At 41.3% G+C, this 18,798-nt stretch overlaps 1 protein-coding gene across 2 annotated transcripts in view; it reads left to right on the top strand.

Moving 5' to 3' along the window:
* LOC124006845 (transportin-1) overlaps positions 1-18,798 on the top strand; it is a 63,846-nt gene that overhangs the window by 8,699 nt on the left and 36,349 nt on the right. For both annotated transcript variants that reach the window (XR_006833845.1, XM_046317042.1), the window contains one exon: positions 7,168-7,274. Coding sequence is in view for 1 of the 2 variants with exons in the window: in XM_046317042.1 (XP_046172998.1) it covers positions 7,168-7,274 (107 nt within the window). In the remaining variant the exon portion in view is untranslated. The remainder of the gene's footprint in view (positions 1-7,167; positions 7,275-18,798) is intronic.

Raw genomic sequence — 18,798 nt, 5'->3', positions numbered from 1 at the left:
CTGTTTATACTTGCATACTATTGTTTGTACAGATGAACGTGGTATCTTCAGGTGTTTGGAAATTGGTCCAAAGGATCAACCAGACTTGTGGAGGGCTACAATTGTTTTTCTGCGGTCTTGTCTGATTTCTTTTGATTTTCCCATGAAAATCAAAGAGGCACTGAGTTTGAAGCTAGGCCTTGAAATACATCCACAGGTACACCTCCAATTGACTCAAATATGACAATTAGCCTATCAGAAGCTTCTAAAGCCATGACACCATTTTCTGGAATTTTCCAAGCTGTTTAAAGACAGTCATCTTAGATTATGACCCATTGGAATTGTGATACAGTGGAATAATCTGTCTGTAAACAATTGTTGGAAAAATTACTTGTGTCATGCACAATGTAGATGTCTTAACTGGAGGTCGACCGATTAATCGGAATGTCCGATTTAATTAGGGCCGATTTCAAGTTTTCATAACAATCGGAAATCAGTGTTTTTGGATACCGATTTTGCCAATTAAAAAAAAATATATATAATAATTTTAAAAAATGATTTTTTTTTTCCACTTTTATTTCATCTTTATTTAACTAGGCAAGTCAGTTAAGAGCACATTCTTATTTTCAATGACGGCCTAGGAACCGTGGGTTAACTACCTTGGCTTACTACATTGAATCCCCCGAGCTGACAATCTTGCTACCTTATAGTTAACCAGTCCAATGCTCTAACCACCTGATTACATTGCACTCCATGAGGAGACTGCCTGTTAAGCGAATGCAGTAAGCCAAGGTAAGTTGCTAGCTAGCATTAAACTTATCTTATAAAAAAACAACTAGTGATCATGATTGATTGATTAACTACACATGGTTGATGATATTACTAGTTTATCTAGCGTGTCCTGCGTTGCATATAATCGATGCGGTGTGTATCGTTGCTCCAATGTGTACCTAACCATAAACATCAATGCCTTTCTTAAAATCAACACAGAAGTATATATTTTTAAACCTGCATATTTAGCTAAAAGAAATCCAGGTTAGCAGGCAATATTAATTCAATTGTGTCACTTCTCTTGTGTTCATTGCACGCAGAGACAGTGTATATGCAACAGTTTGGGCTGCCTAATTTGCCAGAATTTTACGTAATTATGACATAACATTGAAGGTTGTGCAATGTAACAGGAATATTTAGACATATGGATGCCACCTGTTAGATAAAATACGGAACGGTTCCGTATTTCACTGAAAGAATAAACGTCTGGTTTTCGAGATGAGGGTTTCCGGATTCGACCATATTAGGCTCGTATTTCTGTGTTATTATGTTATAATTAAGTCTGATTTGATAGAGCAGTCTGACAGAGCGATGGTAGGCAGCAGCAGGCTCGTAAGCATTCATTCAAACAGCACTTTTGAGCGTTTGCCAGCAGCTGTTTATGACTTCAAGCCTATCAACTTCCGAGATTAGGCTGGTGTAACCAATGTGAAATGGCTAGCTAGTTAGCGGGTTGCGCGCTAATAGCGTTTCAAACGTCACTCGCTCTGAGACTTGGAGTAGTTATTCCCCTTGCTCTGCATGGGTAATGCTGCTTCGAGGGTGGCTGTTGTCATTGTGTTCCTGGTTCGAGCACAGGTAGAGGAGAGGGACGAAAGCCATACCGTTACACTGGCGATACTGAAGTGCCTATAGTCAAAGGTTAATGAAATACAAATGGTATAGAGAGAAATAGTCCTATGATTCCTATAATAACTACAACTTAAAACTCCTTACCTGGGAATATTGAAGACTCATGTTAAAAGGAACCACCAGCTTTCATATGTTCTCATGTTCTGAGCAAGGAACTTAAACGTTAGCTTTCTTACATGGCACATATTGCACTTTTACGTTCTTCTCCAACACTTTGTTTTTGCATTATTTAAACCAAATTGAACATGTTGCATTATTTATTTGAGGCTAATTTGATTTTATTGATGTATTATATTAAGTTAAAATAAGTGTTCATTCAGTATTGTTGTTATTGTCATTATTACAAATACATGTTGTAAAAAATCGTCCGATTAATCGTTATTTTTTTATTTTTTTTGGTCCTCCAATAATCGGCATCGGCGTTAAAAATCATAATCGGCCTCTAGTCCTAACCAACTTACCAAAACTATAGTTTGTTAACAAGAAAGTTGTGGAGTGGTTTGAAAACTAGTTTTAATGACTCCACCCTAAGTGTATGTAAACTTCTGACTTCAACTGTATGCTGCGCACTTGTTGGCTGCCTTTCTTTCACTCTGTGGTCCAACTCATCCCAAACCATTTCAATTGGATCAGGTGATTGTGGAGGCCAGGTCAACTGATACAGCACACCATCACTCTCCTTGGTCAAATAGCCCTTACACAGCCTGTAGGTGTGTTGGGTCATTGTCCTGTTGAAAAAACAAATGGTAGTCCCACTAAGCGCAAACCAGATGGGATGGCGAATCGTTGCAGAATGCTGTAGTATCCATGCTGGTTAAGTGTGCCTTGAATTCTAAATATATCACGGACAGTGTCACCAGCAGAGTACCATCACACCACCACTACCTCCATGCTTCATGGTGAGAACCACACATGCAGAGATCATCCGTTCATCTACTCTGCGTCTCACAAAGACACAGCTATTGGAACCAAAAATCTCAATTTTGGGCTTGTCAGATCAAAGGATATATTTCCATCGGTCTAATGTCCATTGCTCATGTTTTTTGGCCCAAGCAAGTTTATTCTCCTTATTGGTGTACTTTAATAGTGCTTTCTTTGCAGCAATTCGACCATGAAGGCCTGATTCATGCAGTCTCCTCTGAACAGTTGATTTTGATGTGTCTGTTACTTGAACTCTGTGAAGCATCAATTTGGGCTGCAATTTCTGAGGCTGGTAAATCTGATGAACTTGTCCTCTGCAGCAGTGATAACTCTGGGTCTTCCTTTCCTGTGGCGATACTCATGAGAGCCAGTTTCATCATAGTGCTTGATGGTTTTCCTGTATTGACTGACCTTGTCATGTCTTAAAGTAATGGACTGTCGTTTCTCTTTGCTTTTGTGAGCTGCTCTTGCCATAAAATGGACTTGGTCTTTTACCAAATAGGGCTATCTTCTGTATACCACCCCTACCTTGTCACAACACAACTGATTGGCTCAAATTCATTAAGACGCAAAGAAATTCCACATATTAACTTTAACAAGGCACACCAGTTAATTGAAATGCATTGCAGGTGACTACGTCATGAAGCTGGTTGAGAGGATGCCAAGAGTTCAAAGCTGATTAAGGCAAAAGGTGGCTACTTTGAAGATTCTAAAATGTATTTTGATTGGTTAAACACTTTTTTGGGGGTTTCTACATCATTCCATGTGTTATTTCATAGTTTTGATGTATTCACTATTATTCTATTATTCAATGTAGAAAATAGTACAATTTTAAAGAAACCCTTGAGTGAGTAGATATGTCCAAACTTTTCATTTATAAACACACACACTGAGTGTACCAATTATTAGGAATACCTTCCTAAAATTGAGTTTCACCCCCCCACCCCTTTTACCCTCAGAACAGCCTCAATTCGTTGTGTTATGGACTCTACATGTTTTCAAAGCATTCCACAGGGATGCTGGCCTGTGTTGACTACAATGCTTCCCACAGTTGTCAAGTTTGCTGGATGACCTTTGGCTGGTGCAAAATTCTTGATACACACGAAACTGTTGAGCTTGACAACCCCAGTAGCTTTGCGGTTTTTGACACAAACCGGTGCACATGGCACCTGCTACTATACCCTGTTCAAAGGCACTTAAATATTTTCTTGCCCATTCAACCTTTTGAATGGCACACATACACAATTTATGTCCCTTAATCAACGCTGATTTGAAATGGATTTAACAAGTGACCTCAAGGTATCATAGCATTCACCTGGCCAGTCTGTCATGGAAAGAGCAGGTGTTCTTAATGTTTTGTACACTCTGTGACTGTCAATACCATTGTATCCATAGTGCAGAAAAATGACTTAAGGATGGACAGCTTCAGATCTGAATGGCAGTGGTGTCTAAAGCTTTTGTTCCAGCTCATACCTGATTACAAAACCCTTCACACACTCCTTCTCTTCAATGACTCAAACAGATCAAAGCAGGAGAATGGTGTTCCAGGCAATGTTCCCTCTAATATGTATAGGCATTGAGCATTTTTTTTGGTCTGCTGATCGCTAACTTGAACCTTGTGAAATTTCTGTGTAACTTCCGGCGTGCGTTTGCTGTGAACCCTCAAGGCTGTACCCGCTTTAATATACTGTTTTAACAGTGGCCAAATAGGCTACTGTGGCTATTTGATCATAATGTAGGCCTACCAGAGTGCCCTACCATCAAAAACAATGGAGAAAATGCATACCGTAACAGCTATTTCCATGTTAAAATGATATCATATCATTCAGCCTACAGTAGCAGCCAATGTAGGCCTGCATTCCATGAGACTTTTGGGAAAAAAACAAACAAAAAAACAACAACATGCAGGGCTTGACATGAACTTGTTTAGCAACTTGTCCTTCAGACAAGGAGGCGACTGAACATTTTGTTGTGATGCTTTACAAAATAAAATGGATTATTATTCCAATGCCATTTATTACAGAGAATCAGACGGATTGTGCTACCCGTTGCCTATTGGCTACTTGGCTTATTCAAGCCTTTTTTAAGACAAAAAAAAAATGCTTTTCAAAGATGGCTAGAAATGTTGAAGTTGTGTGCTCCCACATTGCTGACTACAAATGAGCTATAACTGGGCTAATAACTCACTAACTAGCTATGAATGTGAACAAATGTGCGCATGTGTCTATAATAATTGCGACCGCTCATGCTGTAAAACAGTCCAGTTCAAATTAAATGACACATCTATATGGCAATGTTCTAATTGCATGTAGGTCTACTGCAGCTTTGATTTGTTATGGCGCACCAGTCTCTGTAGTGTCAGGATTTGGCCAGGGTTGTTCTGGTTTTTGGTCACTAGATGCCCCCATTGTGCCTTTTGACCTTTTTGTTTTCCCTTGATCCCCATTATTATTTGCACCTGTGCCTCGTTTCCCCTGATTGTATTTAAACCCTTTGTTTTCCTCTGTTCTTTGCTCTGTGTTTGTATGTTAGCACCCAGCCCTAGTACTCTGAGAACTCTTGTTGATCCCGGTGGACTCTCTTGTGGAATTCTGTTTTTTTGTTCTTGTTTGTTTGTTTTTTGAGTATCTTTTGAGGCTTTTTGTGCTTTACCTTCCACCTTGTGGATTTACCTTTTTTGTCTTGGAGGATTACCTTTGTTCTTGTAACTCCACAACCTCAAAAGGAATCCTACATGTTTTCCTGAAGCACTTTTTACTTCATTAAATACACCGTCTCAAGTACTGCTGTGTCTGCCTCATCTTCTGGGTTCTGCCGACTATTCGTGGCTCAGTTGGTTAAGTGACTGTTTCTCACTCCGGAGACCCGGGTTCGTAACCGGGTCCTGACATGTAGAGTACAGGCTTGAGTCGTCGTGCCTGTCAATGCAATAGAATCCTAGTCCGATTGCGCTTTGCTTTGCCTTCCGATTGCACTTTGTTGCATTGATAGTGGCTAATAATGCGCTGATTCCATCAGAATTCCAACAGTAAAGGGAAACGTTGATAGTGTTAACTTGCTAGAGTTTTCCCTGTTAGTTCAGGTCAGTCTTGTGATTTTCTCAAAGGTGGATTTTATTATTATTCTGATAATTATTTAAAAATAAATGCTCGTCAGTCCCTGGCCAGCTGTGCGCCCACTCGCAGCTTAGAGGAAACATTGGAATCACTTACCTAGTTTTTAAAGGTGATAAGACTTAGACACACCCATTGGTGTGAATTAACCTGAATCTTTGAGTCATTGAGGGGGATTTGATTATCTGGCCCGGGTTACCTCGCCTTGCGGGCGTGAGCCAGGTGCCCCGTTCAAAGCCAGTGGTGGATAAAGTAGCCAACTGTCATACTTGAGTACAAGTAAAGAAAACGACTCAACTAAAAGTCACCCAGTAAAAATCTAAAAGTGTTTGATTTTGAATATACCAAAACTAAGTGTAAATAATTTCAAATTCCTTTAAGCAAACCAGATGGCACATTTTTAACGGAAAGCAAGGGGCACACTCCAACATTGACAACATTTACAAACAAAGCATGTGAGTTCAGAGGCAGTGTAGGGATGACCAGGGATCAGAGGCAGTAGGGATTTTCTGTTGATAAGTTCGTGAATTGGACAACTTTATCGTCCTGTTACATTTTGAATGCTTAGCAAGTACTTTTGTGTGTCAAAGAAAATGTATGGAGTACATTTATTTCCTTTAGGAATGTAGTAAAGTTAAAGTAATCAAAAATACCCCCAAAAAACAACTTTAGTAGTACATTTTGAAGTATTTTTACTTAAGTACTTTACACCACAAAGTCCACTGCAAAATAGTCTCAAAACAAAAGTGACGTAGCATAGGCTAGATTATGCACGTGAAGTAATGAGTAGGATTCTCTGTTTCCAATGCAGAAGTGATTGCTTTAAAAAAATGCTTTATTTGCCTTCCCAATTTTAAAACTACTTTGAAAATTCTAACATATATATTTTATGGAAAATATGTTTAATGTTTCTGGACGATGTACCATGCTGCCTTATAGCCGACATGACCAAGCGCCACAGATCATTGTTTGATTTGAGAAAGGCGCCCCTCCCTCACAGTTTTTGCCTGTTCACGTCACATGCCATAGACTGGTACACCGCGGCTCAGGGTAGTATAACTCCGTTCGTCTCACTGGTGTCTGGCTGCATGGATATTTCTGAAGGTTTGATTAGCCAGCTGGCTTGTTGAGATAGCCCAATGGTGTTTGCATGGTGCCTCCTTATCAGAGTCAGCAGGCAAGCAACAGACTGTACCATGGCTCTGTTGCCATGGTTACCTAACATCTGACAGAAATGAACAAACAGGAGTGTGTAAATCACCTATTATAAACCGACTAAAAGTGCAGGATATTGGCTCTGCCAATCCTGATGGTGATCATGATGATTAAGCAAGGAGGTGATTGTTATAAGGGAGGGTTGTGGAGTTGCTTCGAGGATACTTATCTCTCTCTTTCTGTGTCTCGCTCTCTCTGTCTTTGTCTCTCTGTGTGTGTCTTTGTCTGTCTCTCCTGTCTTTCTCTCTCGACCCAGGTATCCTCATCACTACCATCGCCTCCAAAGGGGAGCTGCAGAACTGGCCTGAGCTGCTGCCCAAACTCTGCCTTCTGCTGGACTCTGAGGACTACAACACCTGTGAGGTGAGGGATGAGACTAGACTAGGACAGGGTCTGGGCTGCCAGGTCTGTGAGCTGAGCTATATGTTTATCACTTCTGTGAGGTGACGACCTAGGTTAACACAGGACTGGGCTGCCAAGGTTTTCTGAACTGTCATATGCTAAATATTGTGAGGAGAAGACTAGATAAGGATACACCTGGACTACACTGCTACGTCTGGGAGCTCAGGTTTACAAATGTACTACTAATACGGTCTCATGATGGCTACTGGGGTGAGTTTGGTTTAGGATAGAGGTTGGTTTGAGAGTCGTTGTCTCGTCGCTGTAATCTGTGGATTTATCAGAGATTATCTGTGTTTGAATGAGTGACCTTGACGTTTTGAATGAGTGATCTGGTTTTCTTGTCCTTTTTCACATTCAATACCAGACACAAGCAAAAAATATGTAGGTGTCTGTTTGTTAGTGTTCCTGTGCACTTCTCTGGAGAGGGGTGGTCAAATAAAGTAGCATCTGGATGGAGTCCTGCTGACCGACTCAGTTGAAGGGAAATACTCACAGCTGGATAGGAACTAACCCAAAACTGCAGCTTATTCAACATGAAATCACTTATATTATCCCTCTTTCTTTCTTTCTCTCTCTATCTTTTATACCAGTGAATATAATCTGACCTCATTTCTAGACTGGCTCTCGCCATGACCAAGAATACTGTCTTTGGTTATGAGTTAAGAGCAAGTCAACAAGATCAAAGTGGTGGTGCTTAGGTTAAGCTTTTTTTTGGGGGGGGGGGATATTTTTAGCACTTCATCACATTTGGTGTCAATGTTGGGTGGCAGCCACCTAGTATTAGTGTTACTAACACAACTATTAGAATGACTTATTATTGCAGAAGGGTTAGTAAGGTTAAAGGGATGGATATAATGCTGCTGTACTTTTAGACTTCCAGTCATTGTGCTAAAGCTAGTTAGCATTCGCTCCTGAAACTAACACTTAACTTCCTTCATAATAAATAATAAAATAAAAGCTGTATCCATTTTTATGTCAGAATCTCAAGGGAATCTCACAGTATCCCTCATAGTTGACACAGCAGATCTGTGGATAGTCAATCGATCAGTCAGATTTGTGATCTTCATTCATTTAATGTGTCATCATGCCATGTTTGGGGGACATTTAAGACTAAAAGCCCTATACTATGTATGTGATTTGAGAAGGTAGCGAGGTAATGTAACTTTGGTCAACTTGAGTTCAACTCTGAATAACTGGTACCATGAAAGTGGCTCACCTATTAGCCAGGTAAATGTATATGGCAACAAATCCTCCAGAACTAACCTACTCCCGGGCAGGCTAACTCCATTTATCCTGAATGTAGTGCAGGGCTCAACAATAACTTGTTTACTTGTCCGGGACAAGTAAAATAACATTTAAAAAAATCACAATATCAAGCAATTACTCCGATATGAATTGGATCAGTGAGGCCAACATTGGAATAATATTCTGATCGAATGTTCATATACAGTGCATTTATTTGGACCCTTGTTCCAAACTTTTTCCATTTAAGGATGGAGGCCACTGTGTTCTTGGGGACCTTCAATGCTTCAAAAAGTGTTTTGGTATCCTTCCCCAGATCTGTGCCTCGACACAATCCTGTCTTAGAGCTCTACGGACAATTCCTTCTACCTCATGGCTTGGTTTTTGCTCTGACATGCACCATCAACTGTGGGACCTTATATTGACAGGTGTGCCTTTCCAAATCATGTCCAATCAATTGAATCTACAATCAAGTTGTAGAAACATCTCAAGGATGATCAATGGAAACAGGATGCACCTGAGCTCAATTTCGAGTCGTATAGCAAAGGGTCTGAATACTTATGTAAATGAGGTATTTCATAAAAATAAAAAACATTTGCTAAATTGCTAAACCTGTTTTCACTTTATTATGGAGTATTGTGTGTAGATTGAGGAACAAACTGTATTTAATCCATTTTAGAATAATGCTATAACAAAATGTGGAAAAAGTCTAGGTCAGAATTACTTTCCAAATGCAGTGTACACAAATAAAAAAGCCTACATGTCAGTGTAGGTGGTATTGGCTACAGCCTCTTGTCCAAGCTGATGCAGTAAGGCCCGAGAAGGTGTGGTATATGGCCAGTATGCCACGGCTAATGGCTGTTCTTACATACGACGCAACGCGGGCTGCCTATACACAGCCCTTAGCCGTGGTATCTTGGCCATATATCACAAGCGCCCGAGGTGCCTTACTGCTATTATAAACTGGTTACCAACATAATTACAGCAGTACAAATACATGTTTTGTCCTATCCAGTGGTATACGGTCTGATATACTCTGGCTGTTAGCCAATCAGCATTCAGGGTTTAAACCACCCAGTTTGTAATGATTGATAATTAACGTCAAAAGGCTTGATTCTGTCGACATACTTGAGGCATGGTTCGTTGGTCCATCGAGCTTATAATATGAAAAAATAAAACGATCAGCATTTCAAGATATGTCTTTTGCATCAACCATTGCTTTTGTAGTCTGTTTTGAACAGTATCAATATATTTCATTTTGAGGCCTGGAGGGAATTATTTTAAAAAGAAATGAGTAAACTGAACAAAAATAGTGTTAAGTGTTGGTCCCATGTTTCATGAGCTGAAATAAAACATCCCAGGAATTTTCCATACGCACAAAGCTTTTTTCTCTAAAATATTGTGCATACATTTGTTTACATCCCTTATTAGGGATAGTGAGCATTTCTCCTTTGCCAAGATAATCCCTCCACCTGACAGGGGTGGCATATCAAGAAGCTGATTAAACAGCATGATCATTACACAGGTGCACCTTGTGCTGGGGACAAAAGGCCACTTGAACGTGCAGTTTTGTCACACAACACAATGTAACAGATGTCAAGTTTTGAGCGAGCATGCAATTGGCATGCTGACTGCAGGAATGTTCACCAAAGCTGTTACTAGAGAATTTAATGTTAATTTCTCTACCATAAGCCGCCTCCAACCATTTTTGAGAATTTGGCCTCACAACCACAGCCAACGTGTAACCACGCCTGCCCAGGACCTCCACATCCGGTTTCATTACCTGCGGGATCGTCTGAGACCAGCCACCCGGACAGCTGATGAATATTTCTGTCTGTATTAGAATATTATAATATTTCTGTCTGTAATAAAGTCCTCTTTTGGTGTAAAAATTCATTCTGATTGGCTGGGACTGGCTCCCAGGTGGGTGGACCCATGCCCTCCCAGGCCTGCGGCCTTGCACAGTCGTGAAATCCATAGATTAGGGTTTAAGGAATTTATTTAAATTGATTTCCTTTTTACATGAACTGTAACTTGGCCTCCCGAGTGGCGCATGGCGCAGCAGTCTAAGCCACTGCATCTCAGTGCTTGAGGCTTCACTACAGACACCCTGGTTCGAATCCAGGCTGTTCACAACCAGCCACAACCAACACTCCTATGGGAGTCCCGTAGGGCAGCGCACAATTGGCCCAGCATCGTCCGGGTTTAGCCGGTGTAGGCCATCATTGTAAATACGAATTTGTTAACTGACTTGCCTAGTTAAATTTTATTTTTTGTTCAGTATATTTGGTTGTAATTGTAATGTTGCAGTATTTTATAGACTAGCAAGGGTGGCCATCCTCCAGGAGAGCCTTAAAGGGGCAGTGTTGTATTTTGAGACCAGCTTGAATATGCAAAGAAGCCAATGGGCAGGGTGTTTTTCTGCATTTTCTTCCGATTCTCGATGGTAAACAAATATGGTAATGTAGGTTATTTTGTAATGTGGTTCCTTGCATCATACAATGATGAAACTTAGTTGTCTTTAATTTTTTTTTTAATTGTTAGGTGTGCAAAATAAGGTGCTTGTGCACGGATTTTCATTTTTTAAAATGTAACCTTTTGTTTAAACAAATTCTTATTTTCAACGACAGCCCAGTGGGTTAAATGCCTTGTTCAGGGGCAGAACGACAGATTTTTATCTTGTCAGCTCGGGGATTTGGTCGAGCAACCTTTCGGTTACTGGCCCAACGCTCTAACCACTAGGCTACCTGCCAAAGACTGCATTAATGATAACTAATAAAATTAAGACGGTACTTCAAGCTTATTTCACACGATAGCCTGCTGAATTTGCAAGGTAACTTTTCTTTCCTTTTTACTTCGGCACATGAAAACGTGGCACTGACTCGCCCATGGATTGATTTTTCAGCATTATCAGTGAAGAGTTTGGCGTTTTGACTAGCCGTGTGACCCGCATCCGCAGACTTATAGCCTTCTCTCTGCTATGCTGTGCTCATAGATATTCAAGTCAGGGAGAGGGTTAGAAAAATCCACTAAATGCATTTGATGATCAAACTACGAAGGAATGAATAGTGTGTTTGCATGGAGGCTAGCGTATTTTAAATACCAATTTGATTGGGGCGTCATACTTTGCATCAAGCCCGGTGCTGCTGATGCAGAGTTGCATCGTGGGAAAACACTCCCTTGCAACAGCCCCAAAAATAGCCTGGCTGTCCCAGGATTCTTTGCGGTGGCCCCTGGCGGCTTGCCCGCAGCAGTAAATATAAAGCCACACACTCGCGCCTCACAAATGAGCTGATTTGAGGGTGCCACACACACACACAGAGTTCTTCATATACACTAGTGATGGGGAGAGGGGGTAATCAACGCAGTTAAATGTCATTATATTATATGGATGCTTTGACACTATCGATTTGTAAAAATAAATGTGTGTGTTTTTATATATATCTATCTCAAAATGTTTTCGCAAGCACTAGTCTGCTGTACCTGTCCCAACTCATATAGCTTGTTCTTCATCCTTTAAAAACAAATAGTGAGTCAACATGTTTTCAGCACTTGTTTTCTCATGCCTTCTTGTCTCTGTGTCAGACATCGTGAGCCATATATTTGGAACATCAAATTGCAATAAATACGCAATATCAACTCGCAATACATATAGAAAAACACGAGAATCCAATATATCGTATCGGCACCTAAGCAACGTGATATCACCCCTGGACAGTAGCCTCCATACAGATGTGTGGCTGGGGATCACTGTGTTCTGAAGGACACACACAGAGAGACGCAGACACGACACACACACACAGGTGAGCTCACACACCTATGTGCATTCACTTACAGTAAAGCCCAGACATACCCTCTCATTTTCTTCTTACTCACTTGTGTGTAGTGTTGATTGGACACAGACAGCACATGACCTTTGTACTTCAGAATGACCTAATCTTGGCTTGATGACAGATTAGTGTTTCCACTTCCTTTTAACATCTCTTTGAACCTGTGTGTGTGTCTGTGTCAATGGCTCATTCAGATCTACACAATCTACATGCCATTGATAATTTACCATGGAAGCATGGATCACTCTCTTATAGTCTAACACTTAGATATGCCCCAGTGCTATCTTCAACGGGACACAATCTGGACTCCTCAAAGGGAATCCAAGTAAAGCCGACGGGAGATCGAGTTGACCCTTACGCCTGGGCCTGGCAGACATCCCAAAGGAAAGCCTGTACAATAGTTCTCACTATTGCCACAGGGTGTTCCTCCCAACACAGAGCTGGTTCAGAAGCAGAGATTTCGCTCTGTTATTTTCTGCGGTGGAGCTGGAGTGAGCTGTGATTTTGTTTTGGTAGTACTCTTCAGGCAGACGGGCGGGTACTCCTAGGGTTTGTTGTACTCGGCTAGAGGAACCTCGTCAAGTCGGTTTAGATCTGTCTCCTTGAGATCTGCGTAGCCTAGTTCTGCTGTTTTTAATTTGCTGAAAGAGTAGTTGCATTCATCAGAGAATACAAATAGTATGCATGTAGCGTATTAGGCCTGCTGTTAATATGTCAGTGATTGATGTGAGTTATTCAGAGCATATGGATGAGCCTCAGCCGGGTCATGTTACAGACAGCCATTGGACTTCTATAAATTCTAGCTGACTGGTACATTTGTGTGTGTGTGTGTGTGTGTGTGTAAAAAAAAAAGGCATTCCCCTGACTGAGCTCTTTGGCAGTGGTCCTAAAAGCTTTGCGTGGTACAGGGCTCTGGGTAGCATATTATGTGAGTTGACGACCTCGAAGTCTACTGGGCCTCAAAGGCAGTGCTATTGGCACTGGGTGGCGTGGCTCTGATTTTGGCTATGAGCAGTGTGTCTTATGTATTTATACATAAAGATGATCCTTCAGCGGCTGGCCTATTACTAGATTATCCACATCACAGTTTTGAGCTGTGTATGTTAAAATCCTTATTGCACGCAGACTATATTTGTGTTGAAATATGCAGTGCTCTCAGACACAATCTTGAGTTGCTGTGCTGCATTGTCATTGTCTGCATTTTGCCCTCTCCTGCTCTCCCAAGTATTAGATGAATCTCAGTCCCTCTGTCTGCACTGAGATCCCTGAGCTGAGTAGATTCTACCGCAGTGTGGAATGGAAATGCTAACTGGGTTTGGCAATTTTACGATTGAATTGTCTACCATCGTTGATGGTGACAACATCGTGATGTCACGTGATTGTTTTAGCTTGTTTGAATTTGACTGTAGTCTGGCAGTGAGCACACAGCAGGGCAACATGCCAAATTGTATTTTCCCTAAATGCCATAGCCTTCATTTTCTTTCTTTAACCTTTTATTTTATTAGAGTCATACTGAGACCAAGCTCTCTTTTACAGATGAGCCCTGAATGACAGAAAATGCACACATCCAAATTTAAATACAAAACGAAAGCAGAAAGGAAAGACACTGTCACAAACACGTTCATTAGTAATAAGGTCTTCAATCAGCTTTCTGAATTGGCCTAGAGGCACCAAAACATCAAATTTAAGAAGATTTTGAAGATTGTTCCAAAAATAAGGTCTAAGAAAATTGAAAGCTGATTTACCGAACTCCGTAGAGACCAAATGAATTTCCAGAGTTAGCCATCCCTGAGACTTGGTGTGGTAACTTGTTTAAAGTTTTGAAATGATGTTGGGTACAGAGGGACTTTTTTGTAAACTATACAATCGTATATCAACAATGTGAGGATGGGAAAATGTGTCATTCCAGATGTCACCCAACCCTAATGCTAACTCCACAGAGGTGTATGTCTCTGGCCGTCAGCACAGCAGTCACTACGACCGCAGACCACGTCCGAACCGGTTTTCTCTCTTGTCACAGCAATACCCCTCTCTCTTACCCCTCTCTCCCCGTTTCCCCTTCCTGTTCCCATTCTCCTCTGTCACCCCTTTCCCTCTCTTCCCCTCTTCCCTCTGCGGCCCTCTCTCTATAAAAAGGCCAGAGCAGGTATGTGTGTGGGATGTCACCTCATGCTTATAGAATATTGGCTGATTGCTTAATTTAGATTTTGCTGGAGATCTGTTTTTACTGTGGTGATTAACGGGTGGTTGGAAGGTGCTGGTCGACTGACCGAACAACCAAGTGCTTTCGCATTCAGACACTGTACATTGTACTGTATACTCTACCATTGTTGTCTGGACATAGCTTTCTAACAGAGGATAAAGGAGTAATAACGTTTATTTTTATATATAATCTCTTTCTCTCTCTCAACCGCCTCCGATTTCTTTTGCATAGTTGTAATTCTTGCATGTTTCCCACAGCAAGGCTCATAGTCTTACCAGGACTGTCCAGGTTAATTGGAATATGCTCTTAGTCTGACTGCCCTCCTGCTTTCTCTGCTGCACACACACACACACACACACACACACACACACACACACACACACACACACACACACACACACACACACACACACACACACACACACACCTGTCCCAGTCATCAGAAGCCGCAAAAATAAATGAATGAATGCTAGCTATGTTTTTCCTGGTTGGACGTCATCTTGGTAACCTTTTTGAATGTTAGGACTAGGGATATACATTTTGTCTTAACGTTTTAAAGTGCCATTTAAAAAAAACAACATAAATACAAAAAGTTAAGTGACGAGTTCAGATGTGGTTCTACGTATGACCGCTAGGGGGCAATGCAGTTCAATCTACCACGGTCCTGGGTTCGATCTACATGTCGTTGCCACAGTAACAAAATCATAAAGCCTGTGTTTTTTATTTATTTAGTAGGCAAGTCCGTTAAGAACAAATTCTCATTTACAATGACGGCCAAACCCGGATGACACTGGGCCAATTGTGCGCCTCTTGTCCCTCTTGTTGCGAGGACTGCAGGGGGGAGCTCAGGCTTGTTCTTTTGAACTGTGCCAACCATGGTATCTTCCTCTTCAGGAGCTGCTGTCTGAGTTCATAAGAGGTAAAGAAATTGTTACATGGGACATTGTGGTGACATCAGTCCATCTGTCACATCAAGCACAACCCGCATCCCCTGGTTCTTATCCGGGCCTCCACTGGTCGGCTTCCCTGTGTAGACTTGCATCTTCCTAGTGTAGCTGGATTGTGCGTCACAGGCCACCCATATCTTGATGCCATACTTTGCTGGGCATATACTGCCGGAAAGGACGGCAACCTATTGACAAAAGAGATTACTATCAGTAATTTAGTATCAGTGTCACAGAAAACAATAACAAAAATCAAGGATATTACAGCAATACATAATAAAATGAACAGTGAAAATCACTTACATTACAGATATGACAATAAAAATGTACCTCTGAATGGAACCAGTTGCTTATCTACTGTTACTGCAGGCCCATGGTTGTAGAGGATTGGCAGACGCTCAATCCACTTCTCCCAGACATCTCTTATGGTCGTTCGTTTGTCTCTCACACGTCTTGCAGGTCTTGACTCATGGTTATCAAACCGTAGCATTCTTGAGAACGTGTGAAAGACTCAGTGGCATCGTGGCACGGAAAATCGCCCAACCCACTCAGAATCCCAGAGACCACATGTAGCCTCGCCTTGGCACCTATACACACCTGCTAAGATTAGCAGCCCTGTGTAGGCACGCAGGTCAATCTCATCCATCCTTTTCCAGTTGTCTCCATATTTACAGAAACCCTCCAAATTTGTCATCTCCAGGATGATTTTTTTCGATGGCTGGTGTGATGACATGTAGAATGTTGCGGCGATGTCCTGGGCATGGGCAACTGCATGTCTTGTGGGCCCTGGGGTCATCCTTATGACATGTTGTGCTGCCATCCTGCCCTGGGTGTCATATGGTGACAAGGACCATTAATTTGCTGTTCTTTTCCAGAACTGTCTCTCTTTCAGCTTGGGGTATTTCTTCATCTGAAGATGATGCATCATGCTCAGGGTTGTATTCTTCCCCATCTTCTTCTTCAGATACCTCCTCCTCTTCTAAATCATGGTTTCCTTATTCCTCCTGGACATCTTAATAAATCAGGTCTACGACCTGTTGGGCACTGAAACATGCACTCATGGCTTCAGCAAAGAGAGAACTGGGGGGACTGTCATCTGTAGCACCTTTTATAGCCTCTGGCTGCATTCCCCATTAGTAAACAATGCTTTCAAGAAATGTTTATTTTGCCAGAAATTTAGTTTATTTAGTTTATTTAGTCAAATTGTTTTATTTTTTCTGTGAACTTGAGTCATGCGGGGTCGCTGAGGGGAAATGCTGCACATGCACAAGAGTTTTGTCTGAGTTCAATCAGTAGCACACAATCTAAATTTCTCATTGTTTTTGTGGTGTGTAAATGATTTTATAACTGCCAGGTCAAAAATGACTGTAGGACAATATTTGTACCCTTGGTCGAGAACCGCTTTCATGGAAATATGAACAAAGGCGATGTTTCACTTTTTCTAATTTTGGGTCACACTAGGAAAGGTCCAGTTGAAAAATGTCAGGGGGTTTTCTCTGCAGTTAACATAGTGGTGGGTCATTTTTTTTTTGCCCTGAAGACAACACAACCCTAACCATACTGCTAACCTTATGCCTAACCTTAAATTAATAAATGTTTACGATATAGCCCATCCCAAAATGTTTTGATTGTGGTAACTAGTGGAAACCCTACCAGACGGCACACACCTTACTGCTGTCCCACACCCACTCAGTGCAGTGGTATTAACTTCTTGGCGCACTCATCCCTTTAGCGGGATCATTTTCGTTAACATCCGCTGAATTGCAGAGCGTCAAATTAAATGACAAAATATATGTAATTTTCATGAAATTACAAATGCAATATATCAAAACACAGCGTAGCTTGTGTGTCAGATTAAAAAAAAAAAAAAGCTTTTCGGCAATCGCTATCCAAGCGTTTATGTTAGGACATCTAGAGGAAGTGGTACTCGCTAAGCAAGCATTACAAACAGCTAGCAGCAAAGTAGATTGATCAGAAAAGCAATAAAATGAATCTCTTACCTTTTGATGATCTTTGGATGTTTGCTCTCACGAGACTCCCAGTTACACAATACATGTTCCTTTTGTTCCATAAAGATGATTTTTATATCCAAAATACCTCCATTTGGTTGGCGTGTTATGTTCAGAAATCCTCAGGCTCGAGCGGTCACGACGGGGCAGACAAATTCTAATTGTATCTGTAAAGTTTGTAGAAACATGTCAAACATTTTTTATAATCAAATTAGGTTGTTTTTACAATATATAATTGATAATATTTCAACCGAACTATAGCTTCTTCAATAGGAGAGAGAGGGAGAGAGAACATATCTGCCTCATTCTGTTGGCGCATGCAAAACGCTGCTGGCACCCAGCCATCCAATGACGCGATGTGATCTTTCTGGCTCATTTTTCAGAAGTAAAGCCTGAAACTGTCTAAAGACTGTTCACACCATGTGGAAGCCATAGGAAAAGGAATCTGGTTGATATCCCTTTTAAATGGAGGGAAGGCATGCAATGGAAAAGAGAGCTTTCAGGAAAAACAGCACTTCCTGGTTGGATTTTCCTCAGATTTTCACCTGCAATATCAGTTCTGTTATACTCACAGACAATATTTTGTGTTTTCTATCCTAATCTGATAATTATATGCATATTCTGGTCCTGAGAAATAGGCAATTTCATTTGGGTACGTTTTCATCCAAACATCAAAATACTGCCCCCTACACTCAAAAGGTTAATGCCGTTGTAGGTTCTCTGTTGTGTGCCTCTACTCCATGTTCTGTTGCCAGTACCTACTTCATGTTCCAGTTATCATCAATGTGATTGCTCGTTGGAGTGATGTATGACAGCATATTCATAGACATCTAACATTTTATTTTTTAAAACATTTTATTTAACTAGGCAAGTCAGTTAACAATATATTCTTATTTACAATGACGGCCTACCCCGGCCAAACCCTAACCCGGACGACGCTGGGCCAATTGTGCGCCGTGCTATGGGGACTCTCAATCACCCGGTTGTGATACAGCCTGGAATTGAATCGGGGTCTCTAGTGACACCTCTGGCACTGAGATGCAGTGCCTTAGACCGCTCTAGCACTGAGATGCAGTGCCTTAGACCGCTCTAGCACTGAGATGCAGTGCCTTAGACCGCTGCGCCACTTGTGAGCCCTGTCTTAACGTTTAGCAAGGCTAGTTTTTAGATATGCCATTAGGGTATTAAAGCCAACATCCTCACATTGGCTGCATATCAACTGCATTACTGCAATCATTTATTTAATCGGCGCTGGGA

This window comes from Oncorhynchus gorbuscha, linkage group LG20, assembly GCF_021184085.1.
Source record: "Oncorhynchus gorbuscha isolate QuinsamMale2020 ecotype Even-year linkage group LG20, OgorEven_v1.0, whole genome shotgun sequence".
NCBI classification, from domain to species: domain Eukaryota; kingdom Metazoa; phylum Chordata; class Actinopteri; order Salmoniformes; family Salmonidae; genus Oncorhynchus; species Oncorhynchus gorbuscha.
The sequence above is the reverse complement of the archived record's forward strand: the minus strand, read 5'-3'. Positions and strand labels throughout refer to the sequence as shown.